Below are 22,265 nucleotides of genomic sequence, written 5' to 3'. Positions count from 1 at the left end.
TAACCTAACATGCATGTTTTTGGAATGTGGGAGGAGACCGGATTACCCGGAGAAAACCCACGCACGCACGGGGAGAACATGCAAACTCCACACAGAAATGCCCAGGGGAGAATCGAACCCAGATCTCACCGATCTCCTGACTGTGTGGCCAACATGCTGACAACTAGGCCACCGTGCAGCCCCAAGTTCCACTTATGCGTCATTTATAATTATTATTGTTATATGATTCTTATTATTCTGCCTTGTTTTTGCATATAAAACTTTAATTATTCTCTATAAAATGTATTTTTGTTACTATATTTGGGTCTGGATTACGGGTAAAATTGCCTCGGTTTTCATACGTTTAGTTTTTCATGTGACATTTAAGAAAACCAAGATACCACTGTACGTTCTCAAGCATGTTTAAGCACGTTTTTAAAAACTCTACACTGCATTTGTTTAGAATTGTTCCATTTCTGTATCTACCGCACAAACCTCACATAAAAATAAAGAACTCACGTTTCAGCAACCATTTTCTTATATCTTCTCAAGGGGCAATACTATAGGAATTAAACTCGGATATACTTCAGAGTAGTTAGTGTGCAGCTTGTGTAGCAGTATAGATTTACGAGCCACTAAAAATGACTAAACACACAGCCATATAGCACACCTTAAAACTAACAAAAATGACTATTAAAATCATCACAATAATATAGACTTGAAAATCCTAGATAGAAAAATGTATTATATTCATAATCCTCTAGAAAAAGTGCATAATAGGATTTAAGAACTGTTGGTGGATCAGTCCCATGAGTCTCGTACCAAAAGGCAAGAGTATTTGCATGACAACTTGAAGGCGTAAATTAGGGATTATCATAGACAAGTATGCATGTATTTCATTGAACAGGTCTAATGTATAGCTTCAGAATTCATGCATACAGCATGGAACAACAAGCTAAAAATGTTGTTTGTCCAGTAATCAACAAAATCTGGGCTAAACAAACACACAGCCAGACAGCCAGAAACATGGGCAGGTGGTAACATCACTTTTTTCCATCTTTTCTGCACACACACTGGCTTTGTAGTAATCTGCAAAGAAAGGTCTCCTAAGGCCAGGGTCAGCTCCCCAAAGACCAGCACGCCTCGGTTCTGGCTCCCAGATGTTCTTTTACACACGTACGCACACACTCACTCACTCTCTATCATCTTCTCTATCTTCCTCCCTCTAGTTGCTAAGACAGCTGGCAGCCATGTGACTGTAGGGGTTGTACTTCCTGCTTCCTGTCATTATAATAGATGGTCTGGTGCGCAGGATTCCAGTGCCCCCTTCTACCAGCAACCGCCAAGCACACACACACACACACACACACACACACACACACACATATACATCTGTCCTCATCAGCATCCCGCCTTTGCCCCTCCTATTTCCTTGACAGATCTAGGAATAGATCATCACCGCGTTGCAGACTAACATGTGCATACAATGTGTACAGAGGACATACAGTAGATACACTCACCACTCACAACATTGGGTAAAATGGTGGAATTTAGTGAGAACCAATACAAGAACTGTTCCTTTACAATGCTTAATTTTGCTTCAATCTGTCATAAAGGTATTCATTTTAAAATACTACTACAGTAATCCCTCGATTATAGCGGTTAATTGATTAAGTGATCTGCCGGCAAGTAGGATTCCTTGTTTAGAAATGTAATGTTTTCGTAGTTAGTAGGGATGTCCTGATCCACATTTTTTGGCTTCTGATCCGATCCGATTTTTTTAATAGTCTCGCCGATCCAATCAGGTAATTATCCTTTTTTTAAAAATAATAAGTGGTGTTGTGTTTTGTTGTTACGGGTGGCGGGAGTCGAGTGGCAACAAGCTTTGAGGCACACTACCGCACCTACCGTGTTGGAGTGTGGCCCAGAGTTACGAACGTTATACGGCAACCAAATCGGCCTGATCTCGTGGCGGAAGCTGATATTATCCGATCTTCAAAATACAGCGGATTGGCAGCTGATCCCGATCCTGAAGATTGGATTGGGACATCCCGAGTAGTTAGAGCACAGAAAACCTGTTTACAACTTTCTAAATACGTTTTTTTAACATTATTAGAGCCCTCTAGACATAAAATAATAGTCACCTTTACGCTTGTATTACCCAATATAGGAGACATAATAATAGAAAATAAGCCATGTTAGACATAAATAAGACTTGTGCTCGTGGGTGCTATGGGAGCTGAGTGGGGGGCTGATGGGAAGTGACGTTGTGGGTTGAGAGTTGAGTTTTAACTTGGCATGGGTTACGGCCACAACAGTAGCCCATGTTTTTATTAGGGATTATCGTGCCTGTTGTGAGATAATCCAAACCTGAAATAAAAGTCTGTTGTTCCAGCGATCAAGCCTGATGCTTGTGTCTCTAAACAAACATTACAGTAATATTACTGACACCTGACCAGTATACACTACATACGGTATCATCACAGTATCTTTGAATGCGGCTTCTGAATGCCTGACATTTGTATTTTAGCTCATTCATTGATTTTTATCCTTGAAAATGCTTAATTTAGGCAAAAAATATGTAAGTTTGCTTAAATATGCATATTTTTGACTAATAATGGGCCGTGTTCAACCACGAAACAGCATGATTCGTTAATGAATACATTTTTGAAAAACCGTGATAGAGTGAAGCCACGAAATTCAAAGTGGTGAGGGATTACTGCATTGCATTTGTAGTTTGCAGTGTTATAGAAGTGCGCTGCCAACAGGTATTTTTTCTAAATGTACATGTCCTTCACCTGTCCAATAAAAAACAATCAAATTCCGTGCAGAATCAAACCTTGGTTTTAACCACATGGATGTGCTTAGGCTTCACAGTGCAAACAAGTGTGCACACTTCACATGTACGCATACAAAACCTCACACGCCTCAATTCATATCTAAACACAGTTATAGACATGTAGTCGGCCTGCAACACACTGCATCGCTCCAACATCCATCAGGAATCAGTTTTTGGGTCATCTTTCCATCTATCGGCCTGTTTCTACTTATAACCAGGAGTCAGAACCATTCTGCACTATGTTTCAAGACACAACAATTGACAGGCAGACATCGTCTTTCTGCCCTCCTTCTCTGTTTTTGTGAGATCTTTAAATCACTCCAGGTTTGCAGGCTGTGAACTTGGCTAACCAAAGGAGTATCAAATTTAACCGCCCAAAGACGACCGTTTAATGCAACGTGAAACCCCCCCCCGCCTGTAACTTTTGGAGCCCCACTACTCGACCCTGAAAATATCAGAATTGCAAAAGATTGTTTGGCTGTGAGACCCTTTTTTGTGTTTATTGTTGATGCACACAACTATTTACCTTCAGATAGGTGGGCAGTGAGCGGTGTTTGTGTCTCCTTGCTGTACAAGACCGCTTCCTTTGGCTGAAAGTCGACCTGTGTGATCTTAGAGGCTCCTAGCTTCTGCAGCCTCCTCCTAGGTAACAACAAAAGGTGTTTGCAAAATGTCACTCTGCATGTAGCAATGTTTTTTTTCCCACAAATGCACTATTACATTATAAATCAAATATATATACCTGTTTTTGCAAAGTTACATTTGTTCTTTTCTTGTGTTGTTTTGCTTTTTAGACAACATACCCAAGCTCAGAATCGGCCTGCAGCTGCAGCACAGTGGGGTCTGTGTCCCACTGCAGTGTCCTTATATGACCAGCAGAGGGAGTAAGAGAGCATACAACAACATTCATGTCAACAAAGCACACACGTGTCCACATTTATTTGGACATACAGTACAGGCCAAAAGTTTGGACACACCTTCTCATTCAATGCGTTCTTTATTTTCATGACTATTTACATTGTAGATTCTCAAAACTATGAATGAACACTAGGAATTATGTACTTAACAAAAAAAGTGTGAAATAACTATGTCTTATATTTTAGACATCTATTTTATGTCTTATCTTTTTTTTTGATAGCACTGCAAACCTTTGGCGTTCTCTCAATGAGCTTCAAGAGGTAGTCACATGAAATGTTTTTTTTACTTCACCTGTGTGCCTTGCCAGGGTTAATTAGTGGGATTTCTTGCCTTATTAATAATGGGATTGGGACCATCAGTTGTGTTGTGTGTCCAAACTTTTGGCCTGTACTGTATGTGAAATGCCGACATCCAATATTATTAAATGAATGGCAGGAAAACGAAATGAATGTATCTATCAACATGGATTCTGTTCTCACTCCTAACCCACACCCCAGCATATAAACATCAAACTGGACTTATTTGGTGACTGTGAGCCTGCTTGACACACTTGCACCTGCCATGCATGATGATCATGTGAGTGGCACAAAACTGAAGAGGAGTCTTTCACGCAAAGGCGAATCAAAAAAAAGAGTGTGATGGCAGGCTGGCGTTTAACACCTCCAATCAGAATTCTCATTTTTTATGATACCTTTTGGGGGTCACTGAGCACACCCATCACACCTTTGATGCGTGTGCCGTTTCATGACAACAAACATAGAAAGTCACCAGCAGGGAGTAAGAGGTTGTGAGTAAGCAACACGGTAGGTGACTCTCTCTTCATAGAGGTTGTCCCCAAATAAAGAAAGGGTTTCTACGTTTGTCTGGAGAATGCTTACCTTGAGCTTTGTACCTGGGACTTGTTTTTTGAGAAACCTGACCTATGAAGTGACACACACAAACACACACAGCCACAAATGGAGATGCTCACGGTGACTCAATCCAGGGGTGGATTTGTGGGAAGCAAGCATCTTTCATTGCAGGCCCACCAATTTGACAAATCCAGTTATAAAAAGAATTTGGATTGCTAAATTGTTTCTTGGTGCAAAGAAAGTGCATGAAATTCCATGCTTGGCCCCAATTCCAACCCCACAAGTGTCATCATTCACACAATAACCTCAACAGTTAAGTGCCAGTGTGGAGCAGACAGAATGTGCTTGATGACCACCCTTACATTCAGACACATAATTGAACAACAAATGATGCTGTTTCAAATATTACTGTTCAATTTTGATGAGCCTTGTCAGAGAGGTCTGAATGTACCACAATACTTATGCAACATACTGAGGTGTGTTTCTGACATGATGGTAATCTCATGTAGCAAAATACAGTATAAGAAACACCTCTCAGGATGATGCAATGCAGCACTGCAAACTACAGCAACAATAAACACATTGTTACGTCTCTGATTGATACCTCGGATACAGTGCCAGTCAGAAATAGGCTTGCAAAGGGGGCAAAACTTTCCTTGAGATATGGACTTTTTTATGCATGAGGTATGCATGCTGGGTATGCTGGAGCCTATCCCAGCAGACCTTTGGAGAGAGGCAGGGCACACCCTGGACTGGTCGCCCCAACTGTGATAAGTGTATTTCCACTAAGTAGGACTCGTTATTTATAAATAAAATATTTTCATGGTTAGAGCATAGAAAACCTGTTTACAACCTACTGAATATGTTTTTTTTTAACATTATTGCACTCTAGACATGAAATAAGACCCATATAGTCACCTTTGCCCTAATACTACTCACATAAAAACAGGAAATAAGCCATTTAAGACATAAAAAGGACTCATGCTCATGTGTGTTGCTGTAAATGTGTTGCGGTGTTGGGGGAGCTGACAGTCGTGGTTCAGAGTTAGCTCCAGCTTGGCATGGGTTATAGCTGCAACAGTAGCCGTGTTAGGGATTATTGTGCTTGATGTGAGGTAATTCAAACCTGACATAAAAGCCTGTTGTTCCCGGCGTTCAAATCTGGTGAATGTGCGTCTCACCAAACATTACAGTACTATTTCTGACACCGACTGACCAGTGTAGAATACTACACATCATCACGTCTCTGAATGCATCTTCTGAATGTCCTATATTTGTATTTTAATTCATTTAGCTATTTTTATGCTTGCAAATGCTTAATTGTGGCAAAGAAATATGTAAAATGTTCTCATTTTCTGACTAATAATGGACCGTATTCAACCATGAAACAGCAATGATTTAATAATTTTCTATTTTTATCATTTTAACATTTTTGAAAAACTGTGAGTGAAGCTGCGAAATCTGAAACGCAAAGTGGGGAGGGATTCATATACATTTAACAGATTATCCTGCAATTTTGAAAATTTCCAGTTAATTCCTATGGAAAGTTGCCAAGTTTGAAAATTCTGCAACAATGTTCAAAACTCAGCGGTAATATCTTTGACAAAATCTGCTAGATGGCTGGATGAGCGGGATGTATTTGGGCTTATGTTTTAACTGACAGCAGCAGAGGGCACTCATTGTGAGCAGTGGTCATCATAACACCAGACACTGTGACAAATCACATAAAAAACTAGTGACTATAGTGATTCTTACCTAAATCTGTGGTGTAATTAGCAAAACAAGAGGGAGAATATACGTCAAAATAAACCATAATGAAGCAATATTATTCTCATCCCAGAACACTTGGAAACATGACACCGAGTTTGCGTGATGCTATTAAATCCAATAATGTGGTGTAAGTTAGGTAGGTCTAAATGCTTCAGTTGTTCTTGAGTGGTAAACCTTGTAAACAGTGCCGTACCTGCCTGCTGTTCCCCCCTCTGCTGAATCCTGGCTCCCCGTTTCGCTGGGCGTGCTCATTGATTTGGACGGGGACAAAGGATTTGGCACTACGGGAAATTACAAAAATACTGGTTTTACATTACAAAGTGAATACAGAAAAGTGACAGGAAGTGGGATACAGGGCGTTTGGCTCGCGTTCACTGCTTGTGCTTGGCTATTTTTAAAGATGCATTAAAAATAACTCCACCTTTTATGGCTGTGACCCAATTTTGAAGTGTTAAAGGGTGTTGTATCATCGTCAGACCACTAGAGAACAGCTTCTCAGAGAGCCTACTGGAAGTAAATGACGCCCTTGAGAGTCAAATTAATCTAAATGAAGGGCTTCCAAAGAGACAGTAAAGTACAGCCGTACTCAGCAAATATCATAACTAACAATATCCTTATAGCATGCTTTGCAAGGGTATTGTTATGTTAAGAAATAAGTGTGTTAAGAGTATACACCTAGCGGAGGCTCGGGTGAAATGCCAATACTCTGCAGCAGGGCCTCTGTCTCTCGACGCTTGCGGTCCAAGTCCGAATCCTCTGGGGTCGCCTCTGTCTTCTGCTGGCTTTCTGCCTGCACAGGAAGATTTTTTTTTTTTTTATACAAAAAATAGTAGCAAACCACATGGAGAATGCCCACTTGTACAGTATGCTTACTTTTTTGGTTACCTCTTTCTTCTTTCTCTCCTCCTCTTTTCTCTTTTTCTCCTCCCTGATCTGGGCGAGGCGCTGCTTTTTGCGCTCCAGCTCGGCTTTTAGGTCACTTTTGTCTGACATGGTCTTCAGTGGGGCTTTGGGAAATATGACCCCGTGTTAGATGCAATTGCTACAATGCCACTGTCTATGATTATTATATCTAATACAATATTGAACATATTATTAATGACAAACTAACAGTGCAAGTCTGCCTAATGCATTGACCAGTGACGAGGATGTCCTATTAGTTGACATTTACATAATTCACTGGTTATAAAAGCACTCCACAATTCAGAACAAATGCCCATGCATCACGTACTACGTTAAGATAGCAATGCAACGCCAGCTACAGGCAAGTTCATTTGTCTTTAACCAACATGGCAGCTTAAACTGTCAGTTTTACTCACATTCTTGTGTTTTTTGTATCACCTTCACATATGTATAAAACATACTAGCAAATGTGCCTTACAACGTTCCACTCGTACCTTGTCCACGCGTGATGATAATGATGTGTCACCGGAAAAAGATGCTGTCTCACTGCTGCGCCCAAGGGTTTCAGCACATCATTTCTCTAAATTACACTTAAATCGACAAATATACCAACAAACGGGTGCCGTGAGGCTACTGAGAGCAGCGTTTGACACAGAGCATTTCGGCGGTGGATGACTAATAAAACATAAGGCAGGTGGTCCAGAGGAGGATGGGAAAGGATGATGCTGAGACAGAGGAGGAAATCCCACCTCCTGTGACAAGAACGCTCTCTTTGTCGTGGTTTTTGCTATACCGCCATCTTCTGGACACTTGGAGACGTTAACTACAGTCCTTTTGGCGTGGCTTTTTCTACACTGACATCTTCTGGACACCCGGAGGAAGTGAATTACCCAACTATGGGGTTACCAAATTTCCTCTTTTACCCCAGATTTTTTTTTCACACAAATACTTTATGGGGATTTGAAAATCATTCAGACATCCATTCTTAATTCAGACTTTGCGCCTTGACTCGCATTTCTATTTTTCCTCCCGACTATTTCAAGGGCTTTGATTGTAGACGTCTCCTATTGGTCAAATTACAGGTAAATCAATAAATCTGTGCTACGTCACCGTGTTGTATACCACTATTGGTCAGATTACATGTCAATCACGGTACGTCACATTTGTGATGTTTGACTACCAGTTTACCTGATTTTTTTTTGTATAGGTAACATTTACTTATTTCCATGACTCACCAACGTTAGACCGTTTTCACGCAACTGTAACACAATTTCATAAAACAAGATAAATACAGTACTGTATGTACTTTACGCATTTCGTCGTTGGTTTGGTGAACAACGCTAGCTAGCTTTCAAAAACATACAGTCAGTTCCGCCCCCGTTTAGCAAACTTCGCGGCCATTGGTGCGATTGAATGTCAATCTGTCATCGTCTCCGCCCAACAACAGTACAAACAGTTCATTTTGAAGGGTCCAAACATGCGAGTCGAAGAGGCCCGGGAGGAAACGAAGATTTGAGAGCAGCCACCTTTAAAGATGAAATAATGCTAACCGAGGAGTTTCTTTTTTGTGTATATGCTAGGTAAAAAGCAGCAAACTGGAGGAAGGAAAGGTAGTCACTTGCGCTCTCACAGCTGGGCTTCTTAACAGTAACCATGAAGTTCGCTCATTTTTTGATGAAAAACAGCTCGGTGGCCAGCATACCCAAGCAAGTGGAGAGATTTTCCAAATTCTCTCCATCGCCTTTGTCAATGAAGCAATTCATTGACTTCGGTAAGTGTATTTCGGCTGTCATTTATTGGACAGGGTATTCCATGCACTCCAAAGGCAGCAGTGCTGAAATAAGCCCATCTTACTGATTCAGCAAAAAATCATAAAAATTTGTACACTTTTGGAATTTTGTACTCTACCCTCGGAGAGTTGCACCATTGATTTTTCTTCTCTGGACTTAAAAGATCAAAAAAACAAATGGTATCTATATGCACCTTTGTGACAGGGCTACTTCAAATCCATAATCATTTGATTTGACGGAACTGAGTCAAAGATTGTTTGTTTGCTAAGTGATTTTTTTTATGTCCGGCATGTGACTGCAGGCTCGGCCAATGCGTGTGAGAAGACCTCCTTTGTGTTCTTGCGGCAGGAGCTCCCTGTCAGGCTGGCTAACATCATGAAGGAAATTGATTTCCTCCCGGACAAGCTCCTCAGCACTCCTTCCCTAAAACTCCTCACCAGTTGGTAGGATATGCTACACATCGTCTCTTTTTATTCCAATCTTATCATGGCCAGAGTCACCCAGATCCGCACCTTCAAGGTCAAAGGCGTACTCTTGGTGCTGGTTGTGATTTGGAGCTCATTTAACTTTTTCACATGTTTATTACATTCCCATCTTACAACCCATGCACCAGTGAATGCCACACATGGATTAAACCCCATGACCTTTGTTGAAGGAGATAATGACATGCTGTATGTCCCCGTATCTTTAATTCCCACATATAAACATTTCTTATATAAAGCCACTGCATTGTCATATACACTCCATGTTCATTTTTGTCACCAAAATGAAACTTGCTGGTCTCTCCGATCATGCAATGGTTCTTTTGTTGACACCGGCCATAACCTGCTGACAGACAGGTTCATACCCGCATGTTTGAGGCTGAACATGCCCATATCAAGGTACTTGTGTGTACATGGCTTCAAGTATAGTGTAGAAGGTGATGCATGCAAAGGTAACACCCAAACATCAGTCAGTCTTGTTAATTTCCCACTCATTAGCCTGCCTATCCATCCCAAAGCAATGAATCACACTGATTTTATATTCATTCATTCGTTCATGTGCCCTGCCATTGGCTGGCGACCAGTCCAGGGTGTACCCTGCCTTTCTTCCGAAGTCAGCTGCGGTAGGCTGCAGCATACTCCCGTAAACATATAGTGATTTGATATTATATACAGTAGTAGTTAATTTACCATCATAAATAAGGATTAGCACCAAATTTGATATGCAAGCCTTACACGATCGACATGTTTCTAAAAGTTGAGGAAGATCAAAAACTATGGGTGCCATTGACCAAAATGTCTTGCTTAGCTGCTAATTGCAGTGTATATAACTGTTCAATTGTGAGGCTGGGCGTTTCCCACAATATTGAGCCTCACTGCAAACAGGGGCCCCAAATGCAGCTTAGCAACAGGTAATGTATTGTTACAGCATTACGTGTTACTTAGAGGATTTTCTTTCAAGTGAAAACAATATCCACTCAGCTTCATTTAGGTTTTCTTTGTTTTTGTTTTTTTTCTTTCACATGGACACGCTCGTGCTGCTAAACAGCACTTAACTTTTAGACTTTACCCGAGTATGACGGTTATTTTGTCATCACTACCTTATGTGTTTGTGCACGAGTCACGTGAAGTCACAAGAAAGGTCAGCTCCCCTCCCCCACCCTCCCCAACTCCTGTCCCATAGCTATATTTGGCACACGTGCCAGCTGCACCCTTTGTGCTGCTCAAGAGTCTGATTTTTGCAGCACAGTCAAACACTAATGATCTGTAGTTGATGAGTGCAAACAAGCAGTTATGTTAGTTATGTTTTTACAACATGAAATAGAGAAGTGGAGGTCAGTTCATGGGCAAGCCCAACAAAGAGACATCCTTGCAGTTCACCTTTCACCTACTTTCTCCAGCACTTGAGTGTGTGTGTTTCTGTCACTCGCAAGCCCCATATGCGTCTGCTTCATTCACTGGCCTTTGAATAAGGTTTAACATATCTAACATGAAGAACTGTACTTTTCAGTGGTTTTGCATGAAGCCTTACACTTGTAAACAATCTGAATGATTCTTAAGAGTTGTTTCTTTTTGCTTCCCTCAGGTATTCACAGAGTTTGTTGGAGCTTATAGAGTTTTTAGAGAAAGATCCAGACGATAAGGACGTCTTGACTAAGTAAGGAATTCACTCACACACACATAAACAAAAGTCTAGGTCAGGGGTGTCAAACTCGTGCCATGGAGGGCCGAGACATTGCAGGTTTTCTTTCCAGCCAGTCACTAAAGCAGGTGATTTTAATGATCAACACCTTCAGTTTGAGGGAACTCATCAATTAAATTAGCTTCTGAAGAAACTGGTTGGAGAGAAAACCTGCAGCGTCTCGGCCCTCCAGGGCACGAGTTTGACACATGTGGTCTAGGTTGTTGTTAAGAAAAGGTGGATTGAGTTCAGTGCTTTTGATTACACTGTAAATGTCTAACAGCCAAATGATGTCTGGAAACAGCTGATAGACCATATGCAGTCCCATAAAGATACTGTCAGATTGAAAAAGATTGATTATGCTATTGTGGCTATAGATACTGTCACACCACCAGAAATGACTGCCTACATAATGATTACAGAGTAGATCCTTGCTATTCACTAACCGTAATTGACAGGCCCATAAAAATCTGATCAAGCCTGGGCTCCACTGCTGCATCAAGGTTCTACTGTCGATAACACCGATTTGCTTTAGGAATTACTTTTTATTTGCTGGACATTTTATTTCATCAAACCAAATGCCTAACTCACTCATGGTGCAACCAAAAATAAATGGAATAAGTTGGGCACACAGTAAACTGTAACTGCACCACATGGACCAGGCAGCTATCCAAATGAAAGCTTACACAATTATATACATGCAAAACAATGCTATTTTACATGAAAGTGTAACCCTCAAGGCATGCTGGGCAATTTTCTTTTGGAGATGTGTGCAAGTGGGTTTCCCAGCATGCCTTGCGGTTTGTAAACTAGTACAAAATAGTATTGTTTTGCATGTATATTGGTGTGTAAGAGTATATGTTGATGCCCGCATAGTCCGTGTGATCCAGTTACAGTGTGTGTTCCACATGTGTAAAAAAATAAATAAAAAATAAAAAATTACATTAATCAAAAACTTGTGAATTTGCAGGGTCGTGAATGCTGAATGGCGAATATGCGGCGATCTGCTGTATATGTATTCAACAGTAACCTTTGTTCAACAATAAAATAGCGGTCATAAAGGGAGTGATGATGCATCAATGTTTGTTTGCCCTTTTTCAACGTACAGTATGTGTTTCATGTTTATTTAAGATGTCCAGCCATAGATTTTCTGGTGTAGCTCAAATACTAATACTACATCCATCATGTCTTTGTCCTCAGCTTCACACAGAATCTGATTACAATCCGTAATCGGCACAACAATGTGGTGCCCACAATGGCTCAGGGTGTGGTGGAGTACAAGGAGGCCTTTGGCGTGGACCCCGTGACCAATCAGAACGTCCAGTACTTTCTCGACCGCTTCTACATGAGTCGCATCTCCACACGCATGCTCATGAACCAGCACAGTCAGTATAGTACTCGGTGATTATCAGTGAGTTCATCATCACAGTAGAGTCTGTTAGATTTTAAAAAGTCTTCCTTGTGCCTGACATCACTCCACTGATACTGTGCATATATAAAATATATCGGTCTTATTTTTGCATGCACGTTTATTGACTTCAGTGTTGTTTTGCACTGTGTCTTTTAGCTTTAATCTTCGACGGCAGTGTGAACCCGGCCCACCCCAAGCATATCGGTAGCATTGATCCCACCTGTGATGTGGGGGAGGTTGTAAAAGGTAATGAATGATGGTTCAATCCTCCAGACACACATTGAATGTATCATCTGTTGTCAAGCAAGTTGTTTGTTCAGATTAATGTCTGAATTTAATAACATTTTTATAGTGGGTATAAAGGGTGGCGTGTGAAAACATGTTATTGTGGGATATATTGAGGACATAAACAGGTCTGTTTGTTGGGTTGACTAGTTAGTTCACTTAAAGACTGAAAACACTGTGTGCTAAAAAACCCTCTAGCTTTTTTCTGTTTGATAAGGAAGCAATATAAACTGTATTCACGTTACCGTACTTGTATTTCTTCCATGTAGATGCATATGAAACGTCAAAGATGCTGTGTGAGCAGTATTACCTGACCTCCCCTGAAATGGAAATCTCACAAGTAAATTGTAAGCAGTTTTGCTATATATTCTATTGTACATATATATTGAAATTAATTCATACTTAAGAACTTACTACAAGCTGTTCTTGGTCTTTGGTGGGTTGTCTTACAACAAACGTCCGATATTTAGCTCCAATGTAACTATTATGCAAACAATTATGCAGTTCCTCTGACTCTAAATTGTCCATAGGTATGAATGTGAGTGTGAATGGTTGTTTGTCTATATGTGTCCTGCGATTGGCTGGCAACCAGTCCAGGGTGTACCCCGCCTGTTGCCCGAAGTCAGCTGGGATAGGCTCCAGCATGCCCCCGCAACCCTAATGAGGAGAAGCAGTATGGAAAATGAATGGATGGATGGATGTTAAATTGACTGTGTCAATTAGCCCCATTGTCATCATAAAGGTGCATTTGTTATAGCACATTTATATTCAGATGTGGTGATCATACATAGCCAAAAATTTGAATTTAATAGAGTTATCCCTCGTTTATTGTGATTGTGATTAAATCCACGCAGTAGGATTCCTTATTTATAAATTGAATATCTTTGTACTTAAACTCATATTACCCAATATAGTACACTCAATAAACTAAAATAAGCCATTCAAGACATAAATAAGACTCATGCTCGTGTGTGTTCCGGTGCTGGAGGAACTGAGTGGTGGGGGTGGACAGAAAGTGACGGCGTGGGTTATGGCCCCAACAGTAGCCCGTGTTAGGGATTATTGTCCCTGTTGTGAGATAATTCAACCTGCAATGAAAGCTTGTTGTTCCAGCCGTCAAGTCTGGTGCTTGTGTGTCTCACTGAACATTACAGAAACAGTACTGACACCTTGTGACCAGTGTAGAATACTACATAGCACTACAATGTCTTTGAATGCATCTTCTGAATGCCTTATACAGTATTTGTGTTTTAGTTCATTTAGCTATTTTTATGCGCGCAAATGCTTAATTATGGCAAAAAATATGTACAATTTAATATTATAATTTAATACAATTTAAATATGCATAATTTATTAATGTATTTTTTAAAAACATGAAAATGGAATTTCAAAGTGTGAAGTGGCAATGAATTGCTGTAATTACTACAATGTTATGTTTTTTTTGTATCATGTCACTCAATGTTACACAGCCAAGAACCCTGACCAGCCCCTCCACATTGTTTATGTGCCATCGCACCTCTACCATATGCTGTTTGAGCTCTTCAAGGTACGGTGAGCAATAGCAAACAATAGCAAAAGCATGTATTGTACAACATGTACATTATGTTCTCCCTCAGAACGCCATGCGAGCTACAGTAGAGACCCACGAGTCAAGTTTAGTTTTGCCTGCCATCAAAGTACGAGTCTCACTGGGCACTGAGGACCTGACTATCAAGGTAGATAAGTACAAAAGTTATGGCACCAGAGATAAACTAGTAATCTATTTCTTTACATACAGTAAATAGAAGCATGCGTCGTTTCCCCTCTTTATCTTTTAACACATTTTTTTATTTTTAGATGTCTGACAGAGGAGGAGGAGTCCCACTGAGGAAGATTGAGCGTCTCTTCAGCTACATGTACTCCACAGCTCCCAGTCCTGTACATATTGACAACGCTCGTAATGCCCCCCTGGTGAGACTTAAAGCTTGTTGACCGTATTTCTTAACACCTCCGTCGCACCTCCAGCTTGTGTTTGCTTTTGAAACGTGAGATCCAGCTCTGTGTCATTGTGCTAAGGGAGAGGTGAAGCTGAATAAGCTTGTTAATCAGCTTATTACAAGGTGCGGGCCCCTCAGCAAGATTTAACCACATGTAACCACAACTGCGAAGCAATGCCTTACTATTTAACAGGGTTTTTTTATGTTTTAACTTCCATTTTGATCCTCTAGTGTGTAAACACAGTAGGGTTGTTATTCTGACCTAACCTCCGTCCGTCCCCAGGCGGGTTTCGGTTATGGCCTCCCCATCTCCCGTCTGTATGCTAAGTATTTCCAAGGAGACCTACAGCTCTATTCGATGGAGGGCTATGGAACCTCAGCTGTCATATACTTGAAGGTGACAACAGCACAGCCGGCCAACTCTGTCAAAAATAACCATCAGCTGGTCACGTACACAGCCTTGACACATGCCAAGGAATGATGTAACACAGATGATACTGGATGTGCCCTTTTGTCATTGCGCTCATATGTTTGAACTGTCTCACAGGCCCTGTCCTCGGAGTCGGTGGAGAGGCTGCCCGTGTTCAACAAGTCAGCCTTGCGCCACTACCAGGCCACCATAGAGGCCGACGACTGGTGCATGCCCAGCAAGGAGCCAAAAAAGCTGGGCAGAAGCGAGAGGACACACTCATAATGGACTGAAGGAGGTAGTGGCGAAAATAATGGGAAAATAGGACTGAAAAAATAGAAGAAACAAGAGTTTGGCCAGTTCCAGTCAGAAGGTGACATAATTTCAATTGATCCTGAGACCATGACTTTGCAGATTTCCTGAGTGTGCATTTGCCACTATCCAGTTTTAGTTATTTAATTTTTATAACATTTTTACCCCATGAAACTAACAGGTTAGCTGTGTTGAATTATGCTTTTTCATTAAAAAAAAATCTATAATGTTTCTGGAGACTTGCACATTATCTATGGCCTTTTTAAATTTACAACACAGATTCATTGAATTTGTAGGTCGTGCAGAAAGAAGTTATAAAACAAATACTGTGTTAAAGGTGCTATTTGTAAAATCCAGTGTCACATCACTTTAGTATCCACTTAGTAAAACAGGTCATAGGATCCTTTTTCATTTTTTGTACATAATCTTTTACAGTTACCTTTTTATTTAGTGACAGTTTTTGAAAGTATTGACTTCTTCTTTATTGCAACAGCAATAAAAACAGGCACCTCAGCCTGTTTTTATGGTAAAGGGACCGACTGATACTACCTAGCTTTTTACAATTAGCATCTTTAATTAAGTTATCATAGCTAACACTCTTCCTACTGTTTGGGAGCAACATTTCTTAGACGCAGGTGATAGCTGTTTTACATACAAAAGCAAAAAAAAAAAAAGGACAAGTGAATGTTATTTAATTTTAAAATAAGATATAACACTCTAAAAGAAGACATTTTTACCTCTAGCTATATACACTCTGTTTCCTGTCAAATGATCTTCCAACTGTTGGACATTGAGGTCGTATGAATGTCAACACTAAAAAGCCTATTCCAAACAGAACCGCTCCTCCAGTATTTTACCATGGTTCTGTCCACTTGATTTCATCTTATTTGCCTTTATCTGCTTAGTCACTATCTCTGTCATGTGTTTGCTGCTGAGCTAGTTCAGGTCCTCATTGTGGGCCAACTCATTAACAATCCAAACAAAGAAAACAAATATTACGACTGATGAATGTCAACTGAGATGTGCCATATTTTAGTATTTCAAATTTTTAACAATGTCAGCAAATAGGACCCGTCCTGAACTGAAGCCAACTGAAATAGTTGCATGAATATACTCCATGAATGTTCATTTCCGTATGGAAAAAGTAGATGTGCTTGTTTGAAATGAGTACTGTTATGTATATGAAGATGTTTGAGCAACTGGAGGAGGAGAGATGTAATATTTGCGCATGAACACTTTCTTGCTGTAGCGAGAAGAAGGTGCTATGTAATAACAAATGACCTTTGGAACTAACCTGCATATACTGTATGCTGACGAACATCACTTTACATATTATGCAAGCTGTATGGCTCTATTAGATATTGCCTTTAATATCTTTAAAGCATCCCCACACACTATTCATACTGTTTTACCTCTCAACCATTTGTCAAGTTGATCCCTGTATTAATTTCATGTCATTTACGTACATTTCCTCTTAACTAAAGGTTTCCATTTCACATTGTAGTATTGTCATTCCCATCATGATATGGTTCAACACTAACCCCAAAAAATAAAATAGCAAACCTCAGAAAATACCACAAAAAAAAAAATACACCACTGCTCCAAAGCGTTGTTCTTTCCTTCAGCAGATTTGTACACAGTTTGGTTACAAGATAAAACAAACATTTAATAGAGCTACATGCCATCACAGTGTGTATTAGGGAACATGCAGCAGACACAGTCCACTGGCTCTGTTTGCCCCCTTCATTAGTGTGCCCTGATGACCCAACCTGGTTATGTTCACATCAATTATTTGCATAATAGCGCCACCCAGATAATGTTCTGTCTGCTGTAGTCTAGACCACAAGTATGTCAGCATACAGAAATTGCCCCAAGGGCCCCACCACAAGCACAGGGGGTGCACTAGTACCGTTTTGAAGATGTTTTTTCTTTTACATGTTCTTTTACATCTGGGAGGAGTTTTGGTACAGGTACCTCATTGGTTCCTTTCAAAAGCTTTGATGAAATGCAATAACGTAAACATAATATGACACCCAAAAATATGAACAGAAAATACATTATATATAGAATAATTATAGATTTACATCAAGGAAAACACATAAAAATAAGTCTGCATCAACAATAAGTTCCATTCTTTTGTCATGTATAGTAATTATAGATATACATCAAGGAAAACAAATCAAAATAATCATAAATGATAAAAGAATGGAAGTTATTGTTGATGCAGACACCCTGGCGAGGTCGAATTCAGTAGTGGTTCTCACTTTCTTTATGAAATTTCTGTCAACCTCAACTTTATTTGGCCCCATGGTGTGTTATTTAGCAGTCACACTCCACTAAAAAATGCAGTGAGTCAGGGAACATTTTGTACGATACAGTACCGGTCAAACAGACCAGTTTGTGACGTGCAATATTGTACAAAAACCTAGACCGTATACAAAAGCCAAGGCAAGGGACCATATAAAAAGGATGGATGTAGCGACTCATTTGTACACAGTGCTCTGAGCGACGCAACATCATGTCCCCCCGCAAAGAAAAAAATCAGGCTGCCAGAAGAGAAAGGAGACACGAGAGGAAAAGAAAGCTAAAAGCAGGCTGCCAAATGCTTACTAAGTTCTTTTCAAAGAAAAGTTTGTTCAGCCCAAATGTTAAAGCACATTATAATTGATGGAATACCAAGGTTTTAACCGAAGCACCCAAGTTTCATGAAAATTTGGCGCAAGGGTGTGTGTTTTGCAAGGAGCAGCCTACATTAGCCTTTTCTGCTGTTTGTTGTCACTTTTCGTGGCGCTCTCCTTTGCTCTATTGCTTGTAGATGCATTAGATTTGTAACATTGTTTCTAGCAACTGGCGAGTCATGCGCATGCGTGTCTGTTTTTCTCGTCTCTCGCCTCAAAACAGGCAGGAAGAGAGTTCACTCTATGCATTCCATAGAACAACAGTATGAACGGCGTGAGCCCTTTTGTCAGTCATACATTCTCTTTGTCTCGGTGGCATCCACACACTGTGCAGAACAGTGTAACCTCTTGAGGAGCAGTGCAAAGTAACATACGAAATTAAATAAGTAGACTGCAATATATCGTCATATACTTTTAATATTTTTTCCTTGTACTTTTCACTAAAGTAATGTTAAAATCTCGTCTCATCTCAGTCTTGTAGACCCAATCTCATGTATCGCCCTGTCTCGTGAGCTGAGTGTCTTGTGACACCTCTACTTCCAACTATGCAATCCACTGGTATTATCTCTCCATAATAAATTGAATTGAACACCGAGATTTAGTAAATGCTCACACCGTTATAGCATGGTTTTCTTCGACCAATGTTACAAGTCATATTCAAGTATCTTGAGACTTTTCCAAGTATTCTAGCCATCCTCTTTAAAAATATTTGGTACATTTTTTAGTGAAAATAGGAGTGTAGGGGCCAGAGTGGAAAGTAGTTTTTCAACATACATATGAGTGCAGTCCACTTGTTGGGAAGCTTGTCAAGTGTTTGTTCTAGCAAACATCTGTAGGACATTTTGAGAGCATCAAGACTGGTTGCCAGGTAGATTTAGCTACGCTGGAGCAGCAAGCAGGATTTTAGATTCAGAGAAAGTAACATGTTGGGAATTGACTTGTCATCCTCCCAGCTGGTATTGAATGTTCTCAGTTGAAACCCTCTTTTGCCCAGGAATCAGTACAGTATGCCCTCAGGTTTCAACAACAAATAGCTCTTCATGCTGGACGGTAATGGGAGATTGGCTACACCTCTTTCGCAGGAGCCACCTATACTGCCTCTTATGGCACATCTGGTCAGGTGCAGCAAGCTGCGAGGGGTGTTAGTACAAACGGCGTACAAAGAGTCGTAGAATTCCTTATGTCGCTGAGATAGGATAGAGAGAAAACCTGATTAAAAGACAGGAGAGTCTATGAAAGTCTTCATTTGGAGTTACCTTATAGCAGTCATCAGGAATGGCAGTTCTCCACTTTCTTGTGGGCTTCAAACGTCCATAACAGTTGACCATGATCTCGACAACTTTGGGGTAGTCGTGGCAGGACTGCAACACCTGCACAGCTCAACATGATACACACGACCCAGTGAGTGCTTTCCACTCCACACCATCATGGTGTCCGTACCTTGTGGAACTGTGGTGGATAGATCCTAGCTGCATTGTAGTTGAGCAGCAGCTGATAGCAGATTTCAGGTAGGGCCGTGTGCCTGACATCAGTCACTTTGATGAGATACTGAATGGGAGAGCAGCCGTTGATGTCCATGGCTCGTGTATCTGCTCCGGCTTCTAGCAACATCTGCATCAAGATATGATCGCAGTTCCAGGCTGCCTTGTGAAGAGCAGTTTTATGGTCCTCCTCTTGAAGGTTGGCATCTGCAACAAAACATTAAAATGGGCCTGCAGCTCTGCATACTGATTATAAGGTGAAACTCCATCCAGACCTGCTTTGTGGTCCAACAGGAGGCGGGCGACAAGATGGTGATCTTGGCTGTAGGTTTGTTCTTTGGGGTCAAATGACCAAAAGGCAGCGGTCATCAGGGCGCTCTCTTGGAAAGAATTGAGTCCATCTACAGATGCTCCGTGGGCTAAATAGAGGGCCACTAGCTCTGGGACTCCAAATCTGGCTGCAGTGTGTAATGGTGTGTCCTCTTCATTGTTGTGGCTGGGGGCATTAACTTCGGCACCTACATGAGAAAAGAAAGAGTTTCCTGTGTCTTTTTGGTACAAACTTATCAATGGGCTTGCACTTGTATGGCGCTCTACTGCCTTCAAGGCTGTCAAAGTGCTTTCATTCAGCTACTGATGAGGCAGCAACAGGAGCAATTGGGGCATCTCAGCATCAGTATCTCAAAGGTGCTGTACTTTGACAGAATTACTGGGGGACGCAGGATCAAACCCACAACCTCCAGGTTTGCAAAAGACCACTCTACCACCTTGCCACCCCTTTTACTTTTACCTCTCCCATCTATTTTCTAGTACCTATTCTTTTCAGGTCCTCTGGACAGATCACCAGTCATCCGTAAAGGGTATATATTGACGAACAATCATTTGCTGCTTTGGAAGTATGGAAGGAAACCAGAGTACCCCCCAGAAACCCACGCAAGCAAGGGATATGTAAAACCCCACATTCACCACCACCTTATGAGGTACTCCTGTAGACTGACCGTGTACTAACCTTTCAGGATGAGCAACTTGGCACATTCCACTGACTCTTTGGTGATGCAGTAGTGCAGTGGTGTGTGTCCGCTCAGTGACAGACTGTTGACCTTTGCGCCGTGGGCTAAGAGCAGAGCCACACAGTCGGCACTGGACACTTCGCAGGCCACGTGCAATGGCGTCTTCCCGTTGGGCATGCGGTTGATGGCAGCACCTTCCTGAAGGAGCACCAGTGCAGTTTCCACAGCGTTGTACATCACGCAAACATGAAGACCCATCGCCCAGGATTTTTCCAGTTTGTACCCTGGCAACCAGTACCCTGTTGCAAATCAGACACAGTTTGTGATTTCTTCAAGATTCAAGATTCAAGAGATTCAAGAGAGTTTTATTGTCATGTGCATGGTAAAACAGCAGTTATACCATGCAATGAAAATCTTATTCTGTTCATTCTCCCAAGGAAAAGAAAGAAAAACACAAGAAAGAATAAGAACATAAGAAACATAAACACATATACATAAATACCAAGAAATTAAGCAACAACAACAGAAGAGACATTAATGCAAGTAAATAATACAAATAAATAAATAAATAAATAAAGTGCTATGAGTGTGTGTTGCGTGTGGCGTGTCTGAGTGCTTCATTGAGAAGCCTGATGGCCTGTGGGTAAAAGCTGTTTGCCAGCCTTGTGGTCCTGGACTTCAAACTCCTGTAGCGTCTGCCTGATGGCAGGAGTGTGAATAATGAGTGTTGTGGATGTGTGCTGTCCTTGATGAGGTTGTGTGTTCTGCGTAGGACTCTAGATGTATAAATGTCTTAGCACCATCGAGTGGATAAACTACAGAATGGTTTGTATGAGGCCAATTTGCCTTACCTTGTTTGTAAGAAGCCAGGACCATGCTGGGGTCATCCACCTCCAGCACAGTGTCAATGTCAAGCTTGCTCGTGTGCAGGATCCGGAGGACCTCCTGGGCATCGTTGGCCTGCAAGGCCTCCAAGTACTGCTGCTTCAGCTGTTTGACAGCCACTTGTTTCGAGCTCAAATCCTCCATGAACACCTCTTGACAAGAGGGCCGTTGGCCTACATTAGCTACACCAGCTAACTCAGCCACAAATACTCTCCTCACTGCATGAAGGAGGTTGGAAATGCACGTGCAAAGAACGATGATGAAAGATTCAAGCATTACCCGCACTGGAAGCCATCAGCCACAATTTTGAGGACTATATGATGTAAAACAACAAAAAAGACTAAGGACAACAAGTGGCAGGAGAGGAAAATGGAAGTGGAGTGAAATATAAATAGAAGGGGAGGGACTGCAGAGCTGGAGGTATGTGTGTCTGAATTTGGGTCAGCGAGTCTGCAGGCCACATGCTGAAATTTTTCATTTCAAATTGACAATTAGAACTGTTTTCACCCTATTCCAAAAACTACCCAGCTGATTTCCATTAAAGTTTTGGGATAGCTGGCAACTAAACTGTGCTCCTAAGCAGGAGCCCTAAGTAGAATTTAATT

General features: G+C 41.1%; 3 protein-coding genes across 13 annotated transcripts in view; 1 reads left to right on the top strand and 2 right to left on the bottom strand.

The window, feature by feature from the left end:
* The window catches only part of LOC129173115 (cytoplasmic dynein 1 intermediate chain 1), a 48,174-nt gene extending 40,132 nt beyond the window's left edge, over positions 1-8,042 (bottom strand). For 4 of the 11 annotated variants that reach the window (XM_054763681.1, XM_054763683.1, XM_054763682.1 and 1 more), the window contains exons 1-7: positions 7,755-8,042; positions 7,231-7,364; positions 7,033-7,147; positions 6,551-6,638; positions 4,615-4,656; positions 3,622-3,681; positions 3,345-3,460 (exon numbers count right to left, since the gene is read on the bottom strand). In XM_054763681.1, the coding sequence (XP_054619656.1) occupies positions 3,345-3,460; positions 3,622-3,681; positions 4,615-4,656; positions 6,551-6,638; positions 7,033-7,147; positions 7,231-7,350 (541 nt within the window). In that variant the 5' untranslated portion in view covers positions 7,351-7,364; positions 7,755-8,042. Of the gene's footprint in view, positions 1-3,344; positions 3,461-3,621; positions 4,586-4,614; positions 4,657-6,550; positions 6,639-7,032; positions 7,148-7,230; positions 7,365-7,754 lie in introns of those variants that run through there. The other 7 variants (XM_054763685.1, XM_054763692.1, XM_054763686.1 and 4 more) reach the window with 4 other exon arrangements.
* Positions 8,043-8,708: 666 nt separating this feature from the next.
* pdk4 (pyruvate dehydrogenase kinase, isozyme 4) lies at positions 8,709-17,676 on the top strand. The gene is made up of 11 exons (XM_054763694.1): positions 8,709-9,031; positions 9,352-9,493; positions 11,118-11,189; positions 12,414-12,598; positions 12,781-12,870; positions 13,179-13,256; positions 14,379-14,455; positions 14,526-14,624; positions 14,746-14,859; positions 15,169-15,282; positions 15,433-17,676. Exons 1-11 carry the CDS (start codon positions 8,914-8,916, stop codon positions 15,577-15,579), a joined length of 1,236 nt encoding a protein of 411 aa, XP_054619669.1. The 5' UTR covers positions 8,709-8,913; the 3' UTR covers positions 15,580-17,676.
* asb4 (ankyrin repeat and SOCS box containing 4) lies at positions 16,838-22,008 on the bottom strand. Its single transcript, XM_054763693.1, has 6 exons — positions 21,627-22,008; positions 20,775-21,074; positions 20,041-20,283; positions 19,725-19,972; positions 19,541-19,654; positions 16,838-19,470 (listed from the first exon to the last, which is right to left on the bottom strand). The coding sequence occupies exons 1-6, from the start codon at positions 21,934-21,936 to the stop codon at positions 19,282-19,284; spliced, it is 1,404 nt and encodes a 467-aa protein (XP_054619668.1). The 5' UTR covers positions 21,937-22,008; the 3' UTR covers positions 16,838-19,281.
* Between the last annotated feature and the right edge of the window lie 257 nt (positions 22,009-22,265).

The sequence above is a fragment of the Dunckerocampus dactyliophorus genome, chromosome 20 (genome assembly GCF_027744805.1).
Source record: "Dunckerocampus dactyliophorus isolate RoL2022-P2 chromosome 20, RoL_Ddac_1.1, whole genome shotgun sequence".
NCBI lineage: Eukaryota > Metazoa > Chordata > Actinopteri > Syngnathiformes > Syngnathidae > Dunckerocampus > Dunckerocampus dactyliophorus.
Note: the sequence above shows the minus strand (reverse complement) of the source record. Positions and strands in the feature narration are given on the sequence as shown.